Raw genomic sequence first — 24,441 nt, 5'->3', positions numbered from 1 at the left:
AGGAAGGGGCGGTCATCGGCCGGGTACAGTCCAAGCCATGCGCGCAGATGGGGCAAAATGACCTAGTCTATTTGCACTCATTCTTCTCTGAGGCTCAGCTTCTCCACAGGCCCCTCGTACCTACTGACTCCTCCCCTCAGACCTACCCTTCGTGCTAGCTCCGCCTCGTCCAGGTCACTCTCCTACCCTAACCACCGCGTGGGACCATCGGCCCCGCCCCCCCACGCTAGTCTCCCAGCCCTCGGGTCTCTCTCCGAAGCCCCGCTCCTGGCCTTTCCCTGCCTCTTAAAGTCGCGTTCCTCCTTAGGTCCCGCTTTCTGCCCTCTGGTTCGACCTTTCCTCTTCAGGCTCCGCCCCCGCCCTACGGTCCTCCGCCTCCCCAGAAGTCTTTCCCTATGACACGCTGGAGTCCTTGAGAGGGGCGGGGTTTACAGGGCGAAGAGGCGGGACCCGGAGAAGAGGCGGTACTCCTCGCTCAAAATGCTGCCCGCGACCCCGCCCCGGCGCTCGGTCGTTGCCAGGAAACATGAACGACGCTCCGGCTCTGGCCGGGTCCAGCCAATGAGCTGGCACGCCACTGCCCAGCGGTGCGTCGCTGGGCGGCTACGTGGGGTGCGCGGGGGCGCGGGTTGCGTGTGGCGCGGGGCGGGGCGCGACTGGTGCGCCTGAGGAGCGATGGCGGCGGCCTGAGCTCACCTAGCACGGCTGCGGAGATCGGGCCTGGTCAGGGTCGGGGTTCTGTGAGTGAACGGCAAGTATGAGTCGCAGGGCCCGGAGAGGCGTGTGAGGGGCTGGGAAATAACGGCACCGGATTTGGTGACTCTGCTGGTTGAGAGGGGACAGCGTGAGGGGCCGGCATGTGGTGAGGGGCCGAGTGTGAGTGGCTAAGGTAGGGGAGCGGCGTAAGAGCCTAAGGGTGAACGGGCAAGTGAGGAGCTGGTCAAGAAGGGCTAGGGATGCTTTTCGAGGGGCCAAAGGAAAGGGACTTGTGAACATGGTTTAGCGAGGGGCTGAGGCACCTGTGGGCAGGGGTGAGGGCAACCCTGAGACCAGAGTGAGGGGGTACGGCCTTTGCGAGGAGGGGAGAGTAAGGGGCAAAGGTGGGATCTTGCAGGCTGGTGGGAAATGGGTGATGGAGTTGAAGCTAGGGCATGAGGGAAGGAATGAGGATTGTGAAGCTGGGATAAGGTTGAGGTTGGTTCTGGAGCCCACTTCGATGGACTGTCCTGCCCAGTGTCCTGCCTAGTCTCGGACCGAGTAGGACAGCTTGGGTGAAAGTGTTGTGCACTTGGCTTTAGGAGACCAGAAAAACGAAGGCGTCATGGGCAGTAATAACTATGATAAACGAAAATCATTTTTGAGGCTTAGTTTTTAACCAGAGTAATCACTGAAACTGCGGTTTCTCAAGTTCCTCTTTGGGGCTCCAAACTTGGAGATGGCCTTTCTCACGGAGGGTTTTTTGTTATCTCTCCACCTGCTTCCGGGCAACCTGACTCCCGTGCGGCTCCTCACTTTGTTTAGCTGTGGGGCTCTGATGGTTGTCATCTAAATTGGACTAACCATTTTCAGTTGCTAATTCTACTTTCATGAAAGTCACGTGGTTTGTTACGTGCAACACTATATTTAGGCTCAAACAGAATGGCTTTGGTCTCAGTTTCTTTCAGTTAAAAAAAAAATCCTACCTTTTTGAGGTAAGTTTATATACAATAAACTGCTCATATTTAAAATGTGCATGAGTGTTGCCATATGTTTACATCTGTGAAGCCATCACCACTTTCAAGATACTGAACATTCTACTGCCCCCTTTGCACTCCTATCCCTTTGCACTCATTCCTCCGTCCATGACACATTTTTGTGTTCACTTTATTAGTATTTTACAGATCCCTTTCTCCCTGCCAACCCATACTACATGAACATTTTAAAAGTTCTAGACAGCTGGTCTAGTGGTGGACACTTCACTTTCCCACCACTAAATTTTCCTCTCTAGTGACTGTCGATCACAGGGCCCAGATACCTTTCCAAGCCTCAGGGATATTTAAGCCTTTCCTATCCAGACTGTTTTCTTGCGAATTAGGGGCAGTCCAAGTGCAGGTTACCATTCTGTTCTAGAGTCTCAGCCTTGGGACCAACTGTTCTGACCAATGGCACGTTTTCATTGCTTCTCTCTGGAGGCCATACATTTTCATGCTGATGGAACCCTTGACCACCTACCTTGATGGGCCGAACCCTGTATAACTGACACGCATCATAACAGGGTTTAGAGCAGTGATTCCTAAACACTGGGCCAAGGATAGTGCCAGTCCATGATAAAGATTTCATCTGTCCAAGGAGGAGGGCGAGAAAGAGAACATATGAAACATGAATTTTTCATAAAGATAAGTTCATTCTTAGATTACTCTTTTAGTGTTAAAGTGCTGACTGATGAAATAATGACAGTAGATGGTGGGTTTTAAAGAAATGGTCTGATTTGCCAAAATAAGTAACAAGCCTATTTTAAAAATTCTGTAGAAATTATTTTTACTGGTTCCTGAAATGGAGAAATTTAGAGTGATGATGGGTGGTGGTTGTTATTATGGTTGAGAAGGCCTAATTCTAGATAATTTCTGAAATTTGAACAGTATTCATTCAATCTCACTTTTCCATGGGTTTACATACTTTGTGAAGTAGGCACAGGCAGGAATTCTTATGTTATAGAAGATGATTCAAACTTATGAACCAGAGGTCACATAGTGGTAAAGTGGCAAAGCTGAATCCAATCTGGTTTCCTGAGAGTGGGTGACTTGGAGGAAGAAGGTTTGTAGCAGAGTGAAAGCCATGTTGACTAAAAGGCACGTTAGGTATGGGAAAAGTTGTGATGATTCAGAGGACATTATACTGGCAAAAAGCATTTTTTATGATTTGCAATTAGTGTGGTTCCAAAAGAGATTAAAGGAACTTTGAGGATGATATTGTGGCAATGACATGGGAACAGGTATACATAATACCTGGATCACATTGTGTTAGTGGTAGGATGAGTCAAGTCGTCAGAGTGTTCTTAGGGACTGTCCAGATTCTCAGGTGTTCTGGAGAAAGCACTGGGTTTGGTAAGCTATATTGAACTCTGTTGAAATAGTAGTTCAGTGAGTAAAATGGATTTTGACTTAGACATACAGCCCAGTGGTAGATCTGAGAAGAAGTAACCTAAACGAGGGTGGTGATGTAGAGGTAGAAACATGTTTGGAGTGCTGTATGTAACTGTTTATTCTGCATCTGCTATGCACCAGGCATTCTGCTCAGTGCTGGGAGAGGTGGTTCATTCATTCATGTATTAATTCATTTATTCATTCAGCTCATGCTTTTTCAGTATGTAGTCTGTCCTTCTGAGGCTTACATTTCATGAGATAGCAAAGTAAACAGGACTTGGTCCTCTGAGGTCTCAAGGAATTCTCAGTCAGGTTGGGAGAGGTAGATACATGAAAAGATAATTTTAGTTTAGAGAGAGAGTGTGAAATACAAACACATATCATGGCGATATAGTCTCTCCCTGTGTCATACATGTTCTGTGGTCTACCATATATGCACAGGTATTACAGATTTATATATCCAAAACAGCACTCAGTGTCTTTGCTCTGAGAGCATGCTGTTGTATCACATGCCCTGTCTCAGTTCCGGCAAGGACTTCAGTGTCCTTTTCATTCTTTCTGCTTCTTCATCCCCTGCATTTAATCACTCACTAAAATCTTCATATATTTCTCTCTAAAGTATTTTCCTCTCCATCTCCATGGCTACTTCTTAACTGTTAAAGTTTTAGTTTACTTCTAATCTCTTATCTGGATCCCCCCACCCCCCAATAGTCTCCTGCCTTCAGACTTGCTCTTTTCTAGTCTGTCCCTAGAATGATCTTTCTAAAAATACAAATGTAATCATGGAGCTCCTCTCTGCTTAAAAACTTTTGGCTCTTTGTGTTCTGTAGGACAACATCCAAATTCCTTAATATGGCATCATTTGGCCTCAACTCACCTCTCCAGCCTCATCGCCTGCCACTCCTTACTTTGTGTTCTAGCTTGAATAAATTGTTCACAGTTCCCTAACAAACATGTTACTTTTTTGAGCCTTGAGATCTTTGTAATAGCTGTCTCCCTTGCTAAGAATACTTCTTCTTCTCTGCCCAGTGAACTTCCCTTGTGCTTTAGGATAGTTCATTCTCTCCTCTTCTTTTTGACATCTTCTTTGTCATCATCACCCAAGAAGGGTGGAGAAAGAACTGTGTGTGACATGGAGATTCACTGCTCTAAAGGGGAATCACTGTGATAGAAGTTATGTAAAGGCTGTGCTAAAGTCAGGCGAGCTTCCCTGCAAAAGCAGAAGTTCTTGGGGGAGAGGGGAGGGAGTGAGTTGGAATCATGCATTGATAGCCCATTTGTCTTATACATGTAGGCTGAGGGATGGACAAGCAGGGAGGATATGTGTAAGCTGAGCTCTAGTTTAGTAGGCTCCTGTGATCCCCCCACCGCGCCTGCCTTTTGTACTGCTGTGAGGTTTTAATCAGATCTTTCTACTTTCAGTATTTAGGGTAATGGCTCATTCATGCCTTCTATGTGAGTAATCAGTCATCTTGCCTAGGAAGAGCCATTGTAGGAAGAGAAACCTTAGGCCTTTTCTGACCTGTTCTTGAAAGGTCATTTTGGTCTCTCCCTGTCTGCTGTGGATATTGTAGGTGTATCCCTGCTCTCAGCTCCCTCCCTGTCTTGCCTCTCCCAGGGCAAAGGTTCATAAGGGAGGCTGAGCCACTTCCTGCCCTGTGCCTGCTATTCTGAGGTTGGTGGACACCCTTGCTGAATGTGCCTTATTATAAGGCTATATTTTGTGCTATAAGGTGAGTGACTGACCTTGGCTGTTTGTGGGTCTGAAAGATCAGTTCTTCCTTTCCTCTTTTCCCCTGTGGCTGAGCCTGAAGTTACATCTAGGAAGAGAGGTCTACTCTTTTTTCTAGACTTTGCAGTGAGAGGAAAGGGCGCAGTAATAAGGTGGCGATTCCATTCTCTTTGTCTTGTTTTGAACTTTGCTCAGTTAAGAGGGAATGAGAGAGTCTTAAATAGATGACAGGAACACCAAGCTATGGTCTTCTTTTGTTTTTGCCGCATGTGAAGGGGGCCCAGGTTAAGTGTTAGGTTTTGTGTTCTGAGACCCTGATTTCAGTGTGGTTCTTCTCTTTGAGGTCTTTGAGAAGAGTTGAAGATGAGGGGTTGAAGAAAGGTCCTGGAGGCTATCCTCCTTGGGTCTGTGAGAAGTGCCCTTTGTTGGTCAAGTAGGGAAGCAGAAGTGGGCACCCCAGTTGCAGTCAAGGTAGGAGTTGGTTATTAATCTTTGAAATTGAGTTCTAAGAGCTGAAGGGAGTTCAGTTTTGGACGTGTTAAGTAAGATTTTACTTTGCTGAGTCCGGTTGCTTTGCCCTTCCTCAGCTCTCTAGATTATGAGTGTGAAGTGGTAGGGATGGATGTGTCAGAGCAGGTTAGATCTCTTCTCAGAGGTAAGGATATCTTGGTCAGGTAAGATCAGAAGAAGGAAGGGAGAAAAGAAAATGTCATTTACGGAGAGACTGCTTTGTATGCCTGGCATGCTATGCAGATTATTTTATTTAATTTTTATAACAGTAACAATACTTACTTCATCAGGAATTTATAGATAAGGACACTGAGGCTCCCACGTATGAAGTGATTTATTTAAGGTCACACAGCTGGAAAATGGTGGATTGAGATTCAAACCAGAGCTCCTGTTTTACCTACTACTTTGTGTTACTCTTGACGTTATGGCCTCTATTTATTTTCAGTCCTCAAATGAGATATGATTGAGAAAGGATTCTGTAACCAGTAATGCTCTTGTACCAGTTAGGGTCCTTACAGAAGGCAGATTGCACACATTTAGTTTGGGAAGAATCTAATAAAGGGATTATATTTACAAAGGCATGGGCAGAGTTTAAGGAAACAAACAAGAGGGATGGAGTCTGCCAGGGCTTCTAGCAGTGAGAGAGCTAGTAACCAGTATTCTCTACTGTTGGCTTTGCTTTCCACAGCCCATGCTTAAGGACTTGGGCAGACAGATAAGTACCTTTTTCAGTGTGTCCCTGCTGCTGGTAGCTACTAGGGTATAGGACTATTTGATGGTTTATAGGAAACCTTGTGTGAAAGACTGAGCATCCGTTCTGTGGCTCTACCCCCTCTCACTTATTCTCTTCTTCACCACCCCCATTCTCTTGGGCGAGTGAATGTGGGAGGATTAGGTGGTTGGTGGGTGGTGATGGATACCAGCTTCCCCATTTCAGATTTCAGATTTTTTTTCTTAAAGATTTTTTCATTATTATTTATTTATTTGACAGATTACAAGTAGGCAGAGAGAGAGAGAGAGAGAGAGAGGAGGAGGAGGAGGAGAGGAGGAGGAGGAGGAGGAAGCAGGCTCCCCACTGAGCAGAGAACCGGATGCAGGGCTCAATCCCAAGAACTGGGATCATGACCTGAGCCAAAGGCAGAGGCTTTAACCCACTGAGCCACCCAGGTGCCCCTCAGATTTCAGATTTACCTGAACTGGCACCCATCCTTTGTTACTGTTTTCCTCCTTTCTCAGAGCAAGTGGAATACCTCAGTTTCTCAGAGTGGTCCTGTATCTGATTTGCCTGTCAGTTATCCCCATCTTTTTTGTCCACAACCTGTTACTTTCTTCATAACTTTTCCTCACTTGACAGACATACTTGTGGCTCTCCGTCCTAAAATAAAACAACACCAAAGGATAAAAACTCTTTCTCTTGACTCCTCACCTCCCACCCCTCCTAGCTTCTTTAAGCTGTTGCCCTATTTTCATCCTTCCCTTTGTCACTGACTTTCCTGTATTGCATCTTACACTTCTTTGGCTCTTAGTTATTCTTTAACTATTTACTTCCCTAAGTTTATCTCAAACTTGATTGCTAAAACCAACTGATCATTTTTAACATTCATTCTACTTAGTCTGTCTGTAAACTGTATATTTTGGCGATCTCCACTTTCTTGAAACTTCCTTTCCTTGATTTCTAGATTATCATTATTGCTTGTTTTTTCCTTCCATTTCTGGCTCCCTTCACAGTCCTCAAAGATACTTCCTTGCTTTCCTAATTTCTGGTTTTCCTCAGGATGTCACTCTCAGCTCCTTTCAAGATCTGCTGTTCTCTTTGGAGATTTCATCCATCTCCATAGCTTCATCTACCACCTATAAATTGTTGATTCCTGGATATATATCTCTATAGTCTTGATTTCACTCTTGAGCTCAAGTATTATGTTTCTGTTTGCTTTCTGATATCCTATAGATGTCTCAAAGATTAACATATCTCAAAGCTCAACAAAGTTTATTCATCCTCTTTTCTAAAACACCTTTGTTATGCGTTTCTCACCTATTAGTGGCATTATCTTTTACTGAATCTCCTGTCCATGGTAGAGTCTTCTATTATCCTCCATCCATTTGTCAGGTCTTGTTACTTCAAGTTAAGTGGATGCAGATTATCTGCATTTGCATCCCAGTCTTGCTACTTACCAGCTGGTTAACTTTGACAGTATATTTAGCCTTTGTAGGTTTTTATTTTCTCATGTGTAAAATGGAGATACTAGTACATCTAGGGTTTTTATGAGGTTTGAATGAGCTACTGCATATAGTGCTTAGAGTAGAGCCTGGCATGTAGTAAGTGCTTAATATATGTTAGCTATAATTATTTTAAATTTAGCATTCAGTTCCACAAGCATTTTTGAAAGCCAGGCACTGTGTTGGCACTATAATTGCAAAGAAGAATGAATGATATGGTCCCTTTTGAAATAGCTTGCTATTATTGGCAGAGATATTACAGGTGTAAATAATTTCATTATCACCTGGGACATGCTAAGATGTAGGTGAATTTCAGATTTATCTTTTCTAATTTTGCTCTTACCACCTTACTTTGTCTATCGTCTGCCTTTCTCTGCTCCACCTTACACTGCTATCTGACATCTCTCTCTTTTTTTTTTTTTTTCAAATTAACATATAATGTATTATTTGCCCCAGGGATACAGATCTGTGACTCATCAGGCTTACACATTTCACAGCACTCACCACAGCACATACCCTCCCCAATGTCCATAACTCAACCATCCTATCCCAACCCCCCCAACCCCCAGCAACAACCCTCAGTTTGTTTTGTGAGTTTAAGAGTCTCTTATGGTTTGTCTCCCTCCTGATCCCATCTTGTTTCATTTTTTCCTTCCCAACCCCTCCAAATTCCTCATATCAGAGACATCATATGATAATTTATCTGACATCTTTTTTAAAAGCAAATTTGATCTTGTCATTTTCTTGTCTAAAAACCTCCTTTGTTTTCAGGGTGTCAATAGACAAAACCTAAACTTGTTAGCATGATACTCAATGATAATGATACTCTTCACCCATATTTACCCTCCAACTCAATAATGTTTCTTTCTTCTCTAAGTAGTCTGTGATTAGGCCACCCCAAACTTGGAACTGATTTTCAAATTTGTCATGTTTTTTCACAGTGCCATATTTTTGTACATACTGTTTTTAATGCGAAGGCCTTTCCCTCTACTCTCTTTGTAGCTAGTATCTCATTGCTAAAGACTTAAGTCAGACATCACCTCTTTTCTGGAATCCTGTTATAATCTCTCAGGCAGAATTAGTTGCTTTCTTTCGTGTCTCTGTAACTCTTTTGTAAGTACCTCTGTTTATAATATTCATTGGAGTTTTTATTTATGCTCCCCACCCAAATGTTTTTTTCTGTCTTCATATTTCCATTGATTACTTAGCAGAGTACTTTATCAATATGGATGTACTTGAGTTAATCAGTGAGTGAGCCCAGCCTGATATTCAGTATTGGCCATGCCCTTTATCATAAGACTGTCTCTTCTGTTCTGTGGGTTTCCTTAAGCCTAGTTGCTACCTACCTTTAGTTGTGAGTTGGTAATGGTGAGAGAGAGTATCTGGGTGGAAGGGAAAGATGTTAATGTAACTCGAGGGCAAAGCGTGGGGCTGGTGCCAGGTCTCTGGGTTCCTTTAGCCTTTGTTGAACTTAAAGAGGAAGGACAACTGAACCACACCTTTCCTCTGAAATTTTTTTTACTTGTCAGAGATAATACTGCTGAGGGTTAAGGGGTATGATAGAGAAGGAGCTGTGAGCTATGGTCTAGAACAACAGCTGTTTTAGTACTTTTCCCCTTTCTTTACTAAGGGTGTCATGTCATGTCCCCAGGAGTAAGTGTTGTAAAAATCTGGCAGGATGGGGGTATATGTATATGGGAATGTGTCTCTGTGTTCTTTGCTGGAATGAAAATTGTTCTGCTCTTTTGGTTTGCTCTGAATTTCCACCTCTTATGTGTATATTCAGATAGTTAAGGGTCTGTTGGATTATTTTCTATTGGGTGGGCTTCTAGGGAGGGCCAGTGATTGGTAGAAAAAAAAATTCTTCCTCAGTAGTCCCAGGTGTCTGGAGTCCGATCAAGACCTGGTTTCTTTTCTTTCCTTCTTTTCTTTTTTTTCTAAGATTTTATTTTTTTAAAGTGATCTCTACACCCAGTGTGAACCTCCCAATGTGGATCTCCCAGTGTGGACAGAAGAGTTCCATGCTCTACTGACTGAGCCAGTCAGGCACCCCAAGACTGGGTTTCTTTTCTTTCTTTCTTTAAAGATTTTATTTATTTATTTGAGCGCAAGAGAGCACACTGAGAGAAAGGTGCAGAGGGAGAGGAAGGGAGTAAAAGGAGAGGGAGAAGTAGACTCCCCGATGATTAGGGAACCCAATGTGGGGCTCAGTCTTAGGACCCCAATCATGACCAGAGCCAAAGGCAGATGCTTCACTGACTGAGCCACCCAGGCACCTCAAGACTGATCGTTCATTTGTTTGTTTGTTCATTCATTCATTTGTTCATTCATTCATTCACGTAAGCATTCATACATTCAGCAGATATTTACTGAATTCCTAGGTAATGCTCTGGTACTAGGGATATAGCAGTAAATAAAATAGATAAACCTAGCCCTCAGTGAGGTTGCATTCTGGTGGGAAAGCTAGACAAATAAATAAGCAAATAAATAGCTTTAGGTGCTAAAACCTGTTAAGAAGAAGGTAAGAATAGGAAGCTAGAGAGTGAAGGTGGGAAATGTGCTTTTAAGATATAATTAAGTAAGGTTTCTCTGAGGAGATGGCATTCAAAAAGAATGGAGTGATGGGAAGAAAGTGAAGATCAGGGGAAGAATACTCCAGGCAGAGGGAATAGAGATTATTCAGGAAGACCTGTACGAGTAAATCAAATGATTTGGATTATTGCTAGTGTGATGGGAAATCTTTGAAAGGTATTCAGCAGAGGAGAGATGTAACATAATTAGGATTTTACAAATACTCTGTGACTCAGCTCAGTCAGTTAAGGATTGACTCTTGATCTCCCCTCAGGTCTTGATCTCAGGATTGTGAGTTCAAGCCCCACATTGGGCTCCACACTGGGCATGGAGCCTACTAACTAACTAAAATAAAATAAAATAAAATAAAATGAAATACCTGTCAGGGGAGGAGGGCGGGAGGCAAGACTGGAAGCATGGAGACCAGATTGGAAATTATTACAATAGTAGACACGTTTGAGGGTAGAGGTGATAAGGTGTGCTGATGAATTGGATATTGGAATTAATGAAAATAAATAAGGATGATGCCCAAGTTTTTGGTCTGAGCATGTAGGTGAATGTTGTTATCATTTCTTGAGAGGGAGAAGGCTGGAGGAGGAACAGATTTAATGGTAGAAATGAGTTCTCTTTTAAACACATTACATTTAAGAAGCTATGGTGAGTGTGTGTGCATGGAATTTTCAGTGGATTGGTGGCTCTGGGTTCTTTTGGGGAATGGGGAGAGGCAAACTCCAGTTGATCTCTTCCTTCTCTATCTTTGAATTAGATTTACCAGTCGGGACTAGGCATTGATCTCTGAACTCACTACTCCAGCCTGGTGTATCTTTGGCTCCATGGCCAGCTACTGGCTCCTGCAGACCGGATGAAGCAGACTAGAGACACAAGTGGAGAAAACCTCCAACTGGCAGATTCTTGGAGAGTGGCCTTCTGGCCACTGGCCCTGCCCAGCCTGCCTCATGGAGAGGATGAACTGGCTGAGCAGACTGGCCTCCCGGGGCCCTGGGCACCGTGTACCTCAGGGGGCCAGTATGCAGACTCCTGTCGTGGCTGATCCTGAGACCTGCCTCATGGTCTTTAAGAATCACTGGTCCCAGGTAGGAGATTCTATGCCAAGTGGCCTGATTTACTGGCTGCCTGAGTTCTTCCACCCTACTGTGTACTCTCACCATCATTAGTCATTATTTCATCTAAGATTCCTGCAGTCTTCTTTCCTGTTTCTTCAGGTGGTGCGTATCCTGGAGCGGCAAGGCCCTCGGGCAGCTCCTGGGGGTGCGGATGATCTCAGTGCTGTGCGCAACCACACTTACCAGATGTTGACACTGCTGGTAGAAGATCGTGCCGTCCCCTCAGCCCCTACGGCCCCTGGGCCCTTGCTAGAGTTTGCTCTGCGTGAGGACCTGCTAACCCGTGTGTTGGCGTGGCAGCTTCAGTGGGATGAGCTTGGGGATGGGGTTGAGGAACGGCGAGCTGAACAACTGAAGCTGTTTGAGATGCTAGTGAGTGAAGCTCGCCAGCCACTGTTGCGACATGGTCCAGTTCGTGAGGCTCTGCTGACCTTGCTGGATGCCTGTGGCCGTCCTGTGCCCAGTAGCCCAGCACTGGATGAAGGCCTGGTGCTACTTCTCAGCCAGCTGTGTGTGTGTCTGGCCCGGGAGCCTTCATTGCTCGAGTTTTTCCTACAGCCACCTCCTGAGCCTGGAGCTGCCCCCCGTCTTCTCCTCTTTTCTCGCCTCGTTCCTTTCGTCCATCGAGAGGGCACACTGGGCCAACAGGCTCGTGATGCCCTACTCCTGCTGATGGCTCTGTCGGCTGGGAGTCCCACTGTGGGCCGCTACATTGCAGATCACTCTTATTTTTGCCCGGTCAGCACCTCCTGGAATGGGGGGTGGGGTATGGTTTGTAGACGTTGGATAGCATCTTGCTATCCAGAAGATGTGGAGGGGCTATGTATGGGGTCCTTCTCCTTTAGGTAGTAGCCCCTAGGTTTGAAAGAAGTACCTGGAGTTGGGGTGGGAATGAAACATAGGCTTAGGTGGATAGCACCAGTACTAAGGCTCTTCATGGGCCAGTGTTCCCAGGTGTTCCCAGGTGATGTCCTGGCACTTTTGGTAACTAAATATCTGATTTGGGAATAGCTCTTTCCCCTGTTCCTGTCAAAACTCTGGGTTACTTACTCCCCTGCTGAGCTTGTTTGAGCAATATTGTCTGAACTTTTGGTAACCTGTCCTTGGGGATGGCCCCCAGGTGCTGGCCACAGGGCTGAGTGCCCTGTACTCCTCACTGCCCCGAAAGATTGAGGTTCCGGGGGATGATTGGCACTGCCTGCGACGGGAAGACTGGCTGGGCGTGCCAGCCCTTGCGCTGTTCATGAGTTCCCTAGAATTCTGCAATGCAGTCATTCAGGTGGGACTGGGGTTCCCAGGAGGTCTGGTCTTTGGTCATTCTGGGGAGATAAGGGGGAAGTGGGCATATTCCCTAGAATTCTGCTATTCTGCCATCTTGGGGGTGGTATGCCTATTTGTACCATTCTATTCCCTTCCATACAGTGGCCACCTCACATTCCTCCTCCCTCTCTCTCTTACACCCCTACAGGTGGCTCACCCTTTGGTGCAGAAGCAGTTAGTTGATTATATCCATAATGGGTTTCTGGTGCCTGTCATGGGCCCTGCCTTGCACAAGGTGAGAGTTATGGGTGGCAAGGCAAATCAGGGTATTAGGCTGAGGGGTGGTGACCTAAATGCCAGAACTAATAGGGGAGGCAGTGGGCAGGGTACTCCTCTCTTTATCCACGTTTGTTCCTGCTTCCTCCGTAGAACTCAGGGAAAGCACTAAATTTCCAAATTTTCCCTTCCCTTTGTCCAGACCTCTGTGGAGGAGATGATTGCCAGTACCGCGTATCTGGAACTTTTCCTGCGGAGTATCTCAGAGCCTGCTTTGCTCCGTACCTTCCTGCGGTTCCTGCTGTTACACCGGCATGACACCCACACCATCCTTGACACCCTCGTTGCCCGTATTGGCAGCAACTCCCGGGTATGGCCCCTACCTCTGTCCTGGCTTACCTGGGTGAGCCATCTTCTCTCTCTGACCTTTGTTCTGGGAGGGTGTGCCTGCCCTTTTTTGGCCTTTGTCTCCAGCAATGACTTCAAAGTTAGGTGGCATTTACTTTCCAGTATTAAACTTTTTACCATATTGGGTGTAGATTTTAATCTGCTGCCTTGGTTTTGTGATACATGAATCTAGAACACGGTTACTTTTTCTGGATAACTGGCTGCTCATCATGACTAGAGGTTTTGCCATTGTGCTATACTTGTAGCTTTGGCGTGAGCTTCTCTTTAGCTGTGTGTTGTTCTGTGGCCTGCTGTGGGTAACTTGAGATCACTTCTTCATGTTTTGTATCTGCTTTGATAGGTGATCCTGCTGCTACTGGTATACTTAGCTTTTCTCCCCTTTGGATTTGCTTCATTTGAACTGCTATAAGTCAGAGCACCCATTCTGGTCCACCTACCGACTTAAACATTCCTTTTTTCTGAACATTTATACTGAATGTTCGCTACATGCCTTGCTGTTTTCTCGTACTAAGGATAAATGGTAAACAGGATAGACATGGTTGCTGACTTCATGGAGCTTCCTTTATAGACCCACAAACCCATTAATAGAATAGCTGAAAATTGTGGTCATTGTTATGAAAAAAACTAAGCAGCGTGCTTAGGAAATAAGCACGAGCTGGGTGCTTATTAGGGTGTTCAGAAACCTCGCTGAGGAGGTGACATTGAGCTGAGACCTAAATGTCATGAGGGAGTTTGCCTATTGAAGAACAAGTGGAAGGAGAGTCTGGGCGGAGGGAGCAACATGCAAAGGATATGAGATGGGGGTGAGCTGAATGTATTTGAGGAAGTGAAAGACCAGTATGAATGGAGGTGATGTGAGCAAGAGGGAGAAGGAAATTAGATGAAAGTTGAGAGGTAGGTAAGATTCAGATCATGCATGGCCTTGTAGACCATAGTAAGAAGTTTGGATTTTAACCAATATATGAAATAGGAGTAAGTAGTTTCTATGTAGTAAAGACCCAAAGTCTTTCTAGGGGAAGAAAGCTGTTTGTTTAGTCATGGATTTTATGGCATTTATTTGGCTACGCAACCATTTTTGTTTCCTTCTTATTATAAATAACTGAAGTTCCCTAGGTCCATATGTTTGAAAAAGAAGTTCTTGGATTACTAAAGGTTATGGAAAACTGTTCAAGATAATTGAGATACCTTGAGATATCTGTAGTCAGCCTTGTGGTAGGTGAGGTTTCGGAAGAGCTATGAATAACTGAAGGGTATAGAATAACTAAGGGTGTCTGAAGGGTATCTGAATAATTAAGGGTATGGATAAGATATTTCACACTGACTCAGATGAGACCAGTGTTTCTGAACCGGGTGAACACTTCAGAATTTGAAAATGGCAACAACAATAACATATTCTAGGCTCTGCCTTAGCTCTCTTGAATTATAATACACAGAGCATATGAATCAAGTAATTATGATACATGCATGGATTAAGTAAAAGGTAAAAATCAATAAAGGATAGGAGTCAAAACTTTAATTTTATAAAGATACCAAAAAAGGTTTATTTCTCGTTATGCTAAAGTTAAACCATGGTCTTAATCTTTAATCTAATGGGATGTCCTGTTCGTGTTTTGGGACCATTAATTTTCTTCTTGAGGTTGATTTTTTTTTTCCCCCTGTGCTAGGCTCTATCTGTCTTCCTTTCATCTTAGTATTATCCTCACTTCTTTGATTCTCTCTCATTTTCTTTCGTCTCTAGCATTTGTTTCTATTAGTCTTGCGTTTGGTCCTCTGGTCTCAAGGGCCTTCAGGTTCTTGGGCTATTTCTTCCTGGTTCCTGCTTCTTGGAGGAACCAAATGCTTCTGATTTCAGTTTGCCTGTGTTAACTGTGTAATTGCTTTCCTTTCTGTTGCTTGGCCTTTTAAGGCGTGAATCAGTTGCCCTGACTTTGAACTTCTTTAAGCTTGTCTTTTGTGGCTTAAAGTGAATCATGCTAGCTTATCAGTCTGTGTACCTGGCTATCTGTTTTAGTTTCCTATTACTGTCATAACAAATTACCACAAACGTAGTGGCTTAAAACAACATGGATTTATTATCTTGTGATTCTGTACATCATACTATGACACGGATCTCATCAGGCTAATCAAAATGTTTGTTGGGCTTGTGTTCCTTTCTGGAGGCTCTAGGCGTAGATCTGTTTACTTGCTGTTTACTTGTTAGTAAAATTTGTTTCCTTGGAGTTTTAGGACTGAGATTCCTGTTTTCTTGTCAGCTGTCAGCAGAGGACCATTCCCAGATTCTGAGGCCAACCAAATTCCTTGTTTCATGGCCCCCTTCTATCCTCAAAAGCCATCAGTGGTGAATCAGGTTTCTCTCGTGCTTCAGATTTCTTTCCCTTCTTTCTGACCCAGCTGGAAAAGGTTCTCCGTTTTTAAGGACTCATGTGATTTGATTGGGCCCACTTGGATAAACCAGGCTACTGTTCCCATCTCAGATTCCTTAACCATAATCATATCTACAAAGTACCTTTTGTCATGTAAGGTAAAAATACGGATTCTGGAGATTAGGACCTAGGCATCTTCCGTTTTTCTACCTACCACGAGTGTGAATGTTTCCTTTGCTAGTTAAAATGGTCAGGGTAAATCTGAACGTTTTTGCTGTCCAAAATGGGAACTGCTCTCTCATCTCTTTCCTGCTGCAGTTGACTTTTAATGCTCCCACAGTCATTTAGTAACCGATGAGCTCCTAGACTGTGCAGCGGTGTCCTGGCCCAAGACCCAGTAGTTGGTCTTCAGGGAGCTCCAGGTATACTTGCCATGAGGGAAGTAGAGAGAAAGTGCTGTGGGGATTTGGAGGAGGATTTCGAGGGAGTGCTTACACACATCTATACTCTTCCCCTCTCTTCACCTAGCCAGAGAACCACCTTCTTATTTTCTAAAACAAATGGTCCCCTCTATTCTGGACCCACCTATTTTTTCCTTTTCCTGTCACCTGTGCTTGAGTTTCTCTTCTACCTTCTGAGAGATACACCAGTATTGGAGAGGTGACTCAGATTCCTTGTTCACAGCCCCACCTACTTCGCGGCTGGGATTCTTCCAGGTTCCCTCTGGCTTCTGCTTGGCCTCGGCTGTGGTCTCTACTGACAGGCATTTACTCAGTTATCATATTGCTGTTGGCTCCTGGTAGTCATTCACTCAGTCCCAGTATTTCTTGGGGTCTCTCTTCATAGGTACTCATTCCACAGCCAGAGAATCTGCTGACATGTGTGTGGTCTGTAGAAATACAGAATCTGACATACGTTTCATTACTATCTGTGAACAGTGAAGTCTTGCCTATAAAGATCATATGAGCATTTATTTAATAATTGAATGATTATTATATGCCAGGCCCTGTGCACATTGTTACTCTAGGAGTGGTTGGTTGGGCCTGGGGCTTGGGGGGGTTCCCATTTGGTAAACATCTTGGAGGGTAGAGAGCTCTTATGGTGACTCCCTCCCTCCTCCCCCACTCCCCAGCTCTGCATGGTCTCTCTGAGTCTCTTCAGGACCCTACTGAACCTCAGTTGTGAGGATGTCCTGCTGCAGCTGGTTCTCAGGTACCTGTGGGGACAGGGCTGAGGGATGGCTGATCCTGAACCCTCCAGGCCTTGTGCACTGCTGGGCAATGGGTTGTATTGGGGTTGCTCATGTGTTTCCTGGCTTAGTCGTATAGTTTCATTGGCCTGATGTTCTCCCAGGTCCTGTCCTTTCTGATCTATCCTGTGTCCTTTTTCTGCTGTCTTTCCCAGGTATCTTGTCCCATGTAACCATGTGATGCTGAGCCAGAAGCCAGCTGTACGTGATGTGGACCTATATGGACGAGCGGCAGACAAGTTTCTCTCCCTAATCCCCCGCTGTTGTCGGCATCATGCCCCTAGCCCACCCCGTCCAGAGCATGCCTCATGGGCACGAGGTGGGCCTAGCAGAGAGGCAGGGAGAAGGGAGGACACCACGGGTATGGCCTGGGTTCTGGAAAGCCTAGCAAGAAGGTGGGGCTAGGGTGTGCGGAGAAGGGTGGCCATGAGTGGCATTCCATCTTTGCGGTGGTCGATGATGAGGGGTCTTGCAGGGTGGATTCTTAACTCCACCAAAGAAATGTAGCTTCTGAGCAAAGTTGTTCTTCTTCATCCCAATCCTGTATTGTTTCTATTTTCCATTGTTTCTTTGGTGTTATGGGTGGTGAGAGAAGGTGGTGGATGCTGAAAAGCTTAATTAGGAGGGTGGAGAATCAGCTGTCTGAATAGATCACATGTCTTTGTTGCTTGTCTTCTCTATCAGTCTCCATAGATGTCTTATCCTTCCTCTTAGCCCCGTCTCTTTGATCCCTCCTATGTTTTTTCCCTCTGTAGGCCCTGGAAGCCCGAGTGTTGACTCCTCTTCTGTGGTGACAGTGCCCCGGCCCTCCACACCATCTCGTCTGGCCCTGTTCCTGCGACAGCAGAGTCTGGGTGGCTCGGAATCCCCAGTTCCAGCCCCTCGCTCACCAGGGCTTGCTGCATCCCCAGCCTCCAGCCCTGGCCGAAGGCCCAGCCCTGTGGAGGAGCCTGGTGAGCTGGAAGACAATTACCTGGAGTATCTGCGTGAGGCACGCCGTGGTGTGGACCGGTGTGTCCGAGCCTGCCGTACCTGGTCTGCCCCATATGATGGCGAGCGGCCCCCTCCTGAGCCTAGTCCTGTTGGCTCCCGGACTAAGAAACGCAGCCTACTGCCTGAGGAGGACAGGGACACTGTGGGGGAAGGGGAGGAAGAAGAGTTGGGGAGTGGGGGGCTTGCTGGGGGTTCAGGGGAGGGCCCTGGCCTCCTGCCCGCTCCCCAGCTCAATGGGGTGCCAGGACCATGGCCTGAGGGGGCCAAGAAGGTTCGTCGGGTACCTGAGGAGGGAGCTGGGGAACTGCCAGAGAGCACCTCCGAGGGCATGGTAGGACTAGAGGGCTTTGGGCAGGAGCTCCGGGAACTGGAAGTGGCATTGAGCAATGGGGGGGCTGGCTCAGAACCCCTGCTAGAGCCTCCACTACCTCTTGAGGAGGAGGAGGCCTATGAGAGCTTCACCTGTCCCCCTGAGCCCCCTGGCCCCTTCCTCAGCAGCCCTTTGCGGACTCTCAACCAGCTGCCAAGCCAGCCCTTCACTGGTAAGCTACTTAGCCTAGGCCTTCTCCTTTTTGTACACTTTGCATGTACTTGACATGTTTGTGCTAATATCTGAGATTTCTTGGCCATGTCATTTCTGTGTACTTGCCCAGCTCCTCCTCCATTTTGCTTGGGTCCCTTCCAGACACATATCATATTGTACTTAATGTCTCTGTGTCTGTCTATATATCTTCCATGCTTGTGCTGACTTGAGTATTGATTTATGTCTGAGCCTTGTATGTCTGTCCTATGTGCATGTTCCTCCTTTTCCCTAGTCTGGCCTTTTCCTGGGATTGTGATCAGGGTGTTCTGTGTTTGGTGTTTCCTGGTGAATCACAGCAATATATCTGAACAATATATATGGAGGGCATACCTGCTATCCTCTATGTGAGGCACCTGTAAGCCATGCTGTTCCCACCTGTATATTTGTCTGGGTGTTGGGTCTCCTGTCAACTTTTCTGTAGCCCAGGATCAGCCCTTCTTGTGTTCTTCCCTTACTCTACCATGGCCTTCTTTCTTCTCCCAGTCTCCTCAGAGAAGGACTCAATTTCAGGATTTTCTTGTTCTCTCTTCTTGGGCCTTGTTGGTTGCTATGACTACCCAGTAAGACTTTCTTTAAGTCTTACGGTTAGTACTAAGGACTAAAACAGATAGCGTGAAATATGTCTTGGAGGACAAATGACAAAAGTGTGGAACTGAGTGCTCCAGTTGAGTTCTTTGGTCTTTCCAAAGACCCTGGAGCTAGACCTGACCTGACCAGTTAAGTCCTCTTTGGTTTTTGTTTGAGAGCCAGCTCTGCCAATCCTGGTTCTTTTTTTTTTTTTTTTTTAATTTTTTATTTTTTATAAACATATATTTTTATCCCCAGGAATACAGGTCCGTGAATCGCCAGGTCCACACACCCCACAGCACTCACCAAAGCCAATCCTGGTTCTTATCCTTACTTCCCTTCCTCTAAGGAGCAAAAAACCACCTCTGAGAAGCAGCGTAGTGCTTTGGACTGGACACACCTTGAAATAGTGTCTGTTCATGTCACTGATGAATTTAAACCACTTACTGTGATGCTGCTGCATTGGGAGAACTCAGCACATTGTAGCTTTTTTACTAGGATCATCATCTCTTGGGTGCATGGCAGATAAAAGTTGACCAAGGTATCTGCCCATCTTTTGGGTGTTCGCAGTCAGGTTATCGTGCCTTGATCAGTCCATGTCCTTACTGGCCTGGGATATGCTGCTTGCACAGCACCAAGGCTTCTGCTCTACAGTCCTGATCGCTCCCACTTGCAGACTATAGAAAATGGCTTTCCATTTGTTTAGGCTTTGCTCCTTCTTGCTCAATACTACTAGAAGGTGGTATGCAGGTTTTACCACATTCTTGAAGCATTAATTGAAGCTGTATCCCTTTTCTTCTCTGTAAACTCATCTGAGATTTTTGAATTTTCTCTTGCAAGAGAGTCTCAGGAAATAAGAGAAACAGTAGGACAAAGTTATGTGGTATCTTAGGGACCCTGTTAAACTAGGGTTTATGGAGCTAAGGCTACTCATGTGCATCTGGAGTAAAGAATGTTTTTCAGAATTCACTGCCTCTTTGCTTTCGTTGTTCTCCTTAGTTCATAGTGCAGTTCTTAGGTATAATCCCTTTCCCTCACAGACCCCTGGTCAGATAGACTGTGGTGGTTCTAGAGGCCTCATGCTTGGTGATCTGGCTCAGTTGAGACCAGTTCTCCTGGTAGATCGTTTTCATCCTTTCTGTTATCCTCTCATCCAGCAAAGAGTCTGCCCTCAATCAATTTTCTCTGGCTCTGAACTAATCTCTTTTTTCTGTAAATTCTCTTCTGCCTTCTTGGTTCCTGGTTCCTGAACAGAACTGATTTCTTCTTTGTTTTGGCTTCCAGAGATTTCTCTCCTATCTTGAAGTTGGCCTGTGTAGGCACCTTTGTCTTTGCTACAGTTCATTCTTGGTTTCTTCTGACCCAGGTGTAGTGTTATCCTCTGTTTTGTGTGTAACCTGATTCTTCTTTTGGTCCCAATCACCTTCTTGCTTCTTGTTCTTTTGTGTCTCATGGATGAAGCTTTTTAAAAAACCAAGAGATGTTATGTAGCTTATAGTTATTACTGAATACTTATAATTTGTTTGATCTTTGACTGACTGCTTTCTAATAGTATCTTTTTGATCCTTTTAATAATCCTATGAGGTGGGTATATTTTATTTTGCCAAGTAGATAACTATGCTTGGAGAATTTTGGTTGATCCAATACTTAACTAGTAAAAGATAAAGCTGGAATTTAAAACCAGGTCAGTCTGACTCCAGAACCTATGATCTGGCTCTTCATCTTGAGTGTGTGTAAAGCTGGCATCTGGACTCCTGTGGGTCCATCTGGTGTCTGCCATTTCATCTCTTCCAGAGTAGGTGATCACAGGATGCTTACACATACACCCGGAGACTGACATACAAATAATTTTCACCTAGTGGCATGGTGGGGGGTGTGTCTCTTGGTTTTGGGAGGAATGAGTGCGATGTGCATTGTGTTCAGGCCTTGTATCCTTGTACCCACCCCTCCCAGGCCCCTTCATGGCTGTGCTCTTTGCCAAACTCGAGAACATGCTGCAGAACTCCGTCTATGTCAACTTCCTGCTGACGGGGCTGGTGGCCCAGCTGGCCTGTCACCCCCAGCCCCTGCTCCGCTCTTTCCTGCTCAACACCAACATGGTCTTCCAGCCCAGTGTCAAGTCCCTGCTGCAGGTGTGCGATGCATGCATGCATGGGTGCGTCCAGGCTCCGTGGTGGGCCAGGCCCGCAGCTGGAGTGGCCCTGGGGGGGCTGGGAACAGGCCCAGTGGGACTAGGAAGGACTCTCAGTCTAGAGCCACACAGAAATGTCATGAAGTTGTGCTTCATAGGTGCTGGGTTCTGTGAAGAATAAAATTGAGAGCTTTGCGGCCTCCCAGGAGGACTTCCCAGCACTGCTATCCAAAGCCAAGAAGTACCTCATTGCCCGTGGCAAGTTGGACTGGGCTGAAGGCCCTGCAGCAGGACCTGCCCCCCGCCGCTCTGATCCCTTAGGTGAGGACTACCCCACCACTCCACCCCTTTCCCTGTCTTCCCTAGATAGCTAATTAGTCCAGGTTAATTGAGCTCTTATTAAGGGTGGAGTCTTGTGCCATGAAGTTGCAGAAAATTGAGTCTTGATGTTTGTTGTCTGGCTCTAGTCAGAGGATAAAATACAGTTACGTCCACTCAGAGCCAAATCAGCAGCACCAGCAAAAACTAGGAGTTGAGGATAGGCAAGGGGACAGAGTAGTCTCTAGGTTGAGGTATTGGGAAAGGACATGGTATTTGACATAGTCCTTGAGAGATATTTGATGTGGTCCTTGCGTAGGCCAAGGAGTGGGATGGCTTTATTCTTTTGTCTAGGGGACCACACGAACTATTAAGTTGGAGCAGGGGATTTAGAAGGTGGTGAAATTGTTTGTTAATAAGGCTGGAAAGATTTGGCCAGAGCCGTAGGTGGTGGTCAGATGAGAAGTTGGGCTGGGTAGAAGTTGTGATCTTTCAGGCATTGAGAACCCATTGGGTGTACTTAGATATGAGAGCGGAGAGATAAGCATGTTAGTTCATGTGCTAGGTGAATTGGAGCCAGGAGCAAATGGAGTATAGCTATGCCAAGCAAGGCTTGAATTAGAATAGTGGAAAACGAAAGGAGGAATTGGATAAGGTAGAAATGGGAAGGAAGTATTGGCAGACTTTGGTGAATGGTTGTGGGGTGCACGGGAAGAAGGTAGAGTTAAATATGACCATGCAGCTTTAAATTAGAGCTTCCATTAGTAAGTGTCTGTGTACTTGCTCTGTGTGTTGGCCATTGTCTTTGGTACAGGAGACTCAGGGAGTTATAAGAAGAGACCACTACTTTCTAAGAGCTGACAGTCAGTCTGGAGAGTGAATAGAGAAGTGTCATTACTGAAAAAGCAAAGTCCCAAAGGTGGTGAATGTAGTGTACCAGGTCAGAATTAACTTTGGATGGGAAAAGGTTCCCTGCCCTCCGAAGGCAAATGATATGTATCTTAGAGTTAGGAGGAAGTGATCGTATCCATGGAGTTGTGAGGTGTAGAGGGGAAGGTCAGGAATTGAAGTCCTTTATTTGCTAATCAAAGTAGGAGACAAAATAATGTGCTAAAAGCAAGAGAGCAGGGTGAGATGGAAGATCTTGAGAGATAGGAGTTGGGAATACAGTACCGTAATGGTTATTTTACAGTTGATGTTCCTTAGCATGATTTCCTCATGGTACAGCACTGTGACTGTGTCTTATTTCCATAGTTGTGGTCCTGTGTTCACTGTGGAGGTAAATAAGGGATTAAGCACTTGAGCTCATAGATTTCTCTATGAGATGGAAGACAATGAACACAAGTATTATTACAATACAGTGTGATAAAGGTGGTGAAATGGGAAGTCAGTGGGGGGCAAATCAGAGGTGGTTTCTCAGGGGGTGGGGATAATGAGATTAGGCCAAGGGGCTAATGAAAACAGTGGGGAGAGTAAAATTAAGGCATAGAGGGCTACAGAAGCATGAAAAGAGGGTTGAAGTTTTTAGGAAGAATAGATAGTTGTGGATACAAAAGCAGGAGAGGGTGTAAAAAGTTTGGAGAAAGGGTTGGAAGGGGCATGTGAGCCTGGTTGTGAAGGGTTCTGAATGCCATATTTAGTAAATCTGTGTAGCATATTTCTGTAGCCAGTGTTTGAAATAGAGAATGAGAACCATAACATGATATAGACTCTAGATCCCTAGAGTCTAGGCCCTAAATATTGTGCAAAGATCCAGAACCAGTAATCGAGGAAGAAAATTAGAAGAGAGGGGGCACTATTTTAAATGGTTCATTTGAGTCTAAGCTGAGGTAAATTTGGCCATGTGAAGTTGTCTAAGCTGATGTGAGGTAAAAGGATGGCTTTGGTGGATATAAGAGAGGGACTGGTGGTAGGTGGAGTGGTGGCACGGGAGAACAGATTTTGGAAGGGTAGTAGGGTATGGGACATGTGGTAAAGCCCATGAATAATTGTTGCATATATGGCCCTGTGGGTGTGGAAGGAGCAGGGGATGTGGGCATGTGTTATAGACAGGCAGAGGGAAGGTGGAAGTGGTTGGCTCCAGTGTAGGAGCATAATGTAAGGGTATGTTAAGGACTGCGGAGACAGCTTAGTGGTAGTAGAATAACAGTTGGAAAGGGAGGAGGAGTAAGAGAGTCCCTCAGGGTGAGAGGGCATGGAGAAGGTCTTGGATGAGAATGAAGTAGCTGAAGTGTTGACTAACTGAGAAGACTGAGGGTGATGGTTGACTGGGTGGGGAGGCTGGATAGAGGGAAGAAGGCTGGGCAGGCAGCATTTTGGTTTTAGAGTCATAGTTGAGATGTTTGTGAACCCAGGGAGGGGGGCATCTCTCTCAGACTGAGAGAGTGTGCCTGACCCCAGTACCTTCACAATCCCCAATACCCATTTATTCCCAGTGAAGAGCCGGAGGCCGTCCTTGGGGGAGTTGCTCCTGCGGCATGCACACAGTCCAACCAGGGCCCGGCAGGCGGCACAGTTGGTTCTTCAGCCTGGGAGAGACGGCGCAGGACTTGGCCTAGGTGGGGGCTCCCCTGGGGCTTCAACTCCGGTCTTGCCCCCTCGGGGTGGGGCCCCTGAGCGCCAAGGTGAGGCTCTGCGAGTCAAGAATGCGGTCTACTGTGCAGTCATTTTCCCTGAGTTTCTCAAGGAATTGGCTGCCATCTCCCAAGCCCATGCTGTCACCTCGCCTTTCTTGTTGGATACTTCAGAGGAGGGATCTGGCCCTCCTGTCTCAGGCTTCGGGCCCCTCAATCCTTAACTTTCTTCCATGGACAATCAGGGCCTCACATGGCCTGGGCTGGGGCCGGGTTATAGGCTCCTTTTTATGTTTGGAGGCAGTGGCAAGAGGACTTTTTAATTTATTTCCAATGAATGTTTTATGGAGAACTTGTTGCAATATGTATAAAAGGGAAATCTCTATTCTGTGCTCATTCTTCTTTCCCACCCTTTTTTCTGGGCTGTGGCCCCAGGAAGGTTGT

The 24,441-nt window shown here is 45.8% G+C and overlaps 1 protein-coding gene across 13 annotated transcripts; it reads left to right on the top strand.

Annotated features, from left to right (window-relative positions):
- The first annotated feature begins 630 nt into the window (after window positions 1–630).
- Window positions 631–24,382, top strand: FHIP1B (FHF complex subunit HOOK interacting protein 1B). Of its 13 annotated transcripts, none has more exons than XM_045078242.1 (12): window positions 632–755; window positions 10,919–11,246; window positions 11,355–12,014; window positions 12,397–12,555; window positions 12,745–12,831; window positions 13,015–13,215; window positions 16,716–16,795; window positions 16,988–17,151; window positions 17,588–18,367; window positions 20,929–21,107; window positions 21,265–21,427; window positions 23,860–24,382. In XM_045078242.1, exons 2-12 carry the CDS (start codon window positions 11,109–11,111, stop codon window positions 24,219–24,221), a joined length of 2,973 nt encoding a protein of 990 aa, XP_044934177.1. In that variant the 5' UTR covers window positions 632–755; window positions 10,919–11,108; the 3' UTR covers window positions 24,222–24,382. The 13 variants fall into 13 exon arrangements, with proteins under 13 accessions (XP_044934181.1, XP_044934177.1, XP_044934182.1 ...); XM_045078247.1 differs by having other exon boundaries at window positions 16,988–17,193; window positions 17,588–17,785; XM_045078237.1 differs by having other exon boundaries at window positions 16,988–17,193.
- The last annotated feature ends 59 nt before the right edge of the window (window positions 24,383–24,441 follow it).

The sequence above is a fragment of the Mustela putorius genome, unplaced genomic scaffold (genome assembly GCF_011764305.1).
Source record: "Mustela putorius furo isolate JIRA1106 unplaced genomic scaffold, ASM1176430v1.1 tig00000238_pilon_pilon_pilon, whole genome shotgun sequence".
Classification (NCBI taxonomy): domain Eukaryota; kingdom Metazoa; phylum Chordata; class Mammalia; order Carnivora; family Mustelidae; genus Mustela; species Mustela putorius.
This window is presented reverse-complemented; position numbering and strand designations above follow the sequence as displayed.

Bases quoted from the DNA above. Each gene is read 5' to 3' on its own strand.
- FHIP1B (XM_045078237.1), top strand. From the start codon at position 11,109: ATGGAGAGGATGAACTGGCTGAGCAGACTGGCCTCCCGGGGCCCTGGG. The intron at 11,247-11,354 runs GTAGGAGATTCT...AGATTCCTGCAG, and splicing joins TTAAGAATCACTGGTCCCAG to TCTTCTTTCCTGTTTCTTCA. The intron at 16,796-16,987 runs GTACCTGTGGGG...TGTCTTTCCCAG, and splicing joins CTGCTGCAGCTGGTTCTCAG to GTATCTTGTCCCATGTAACC.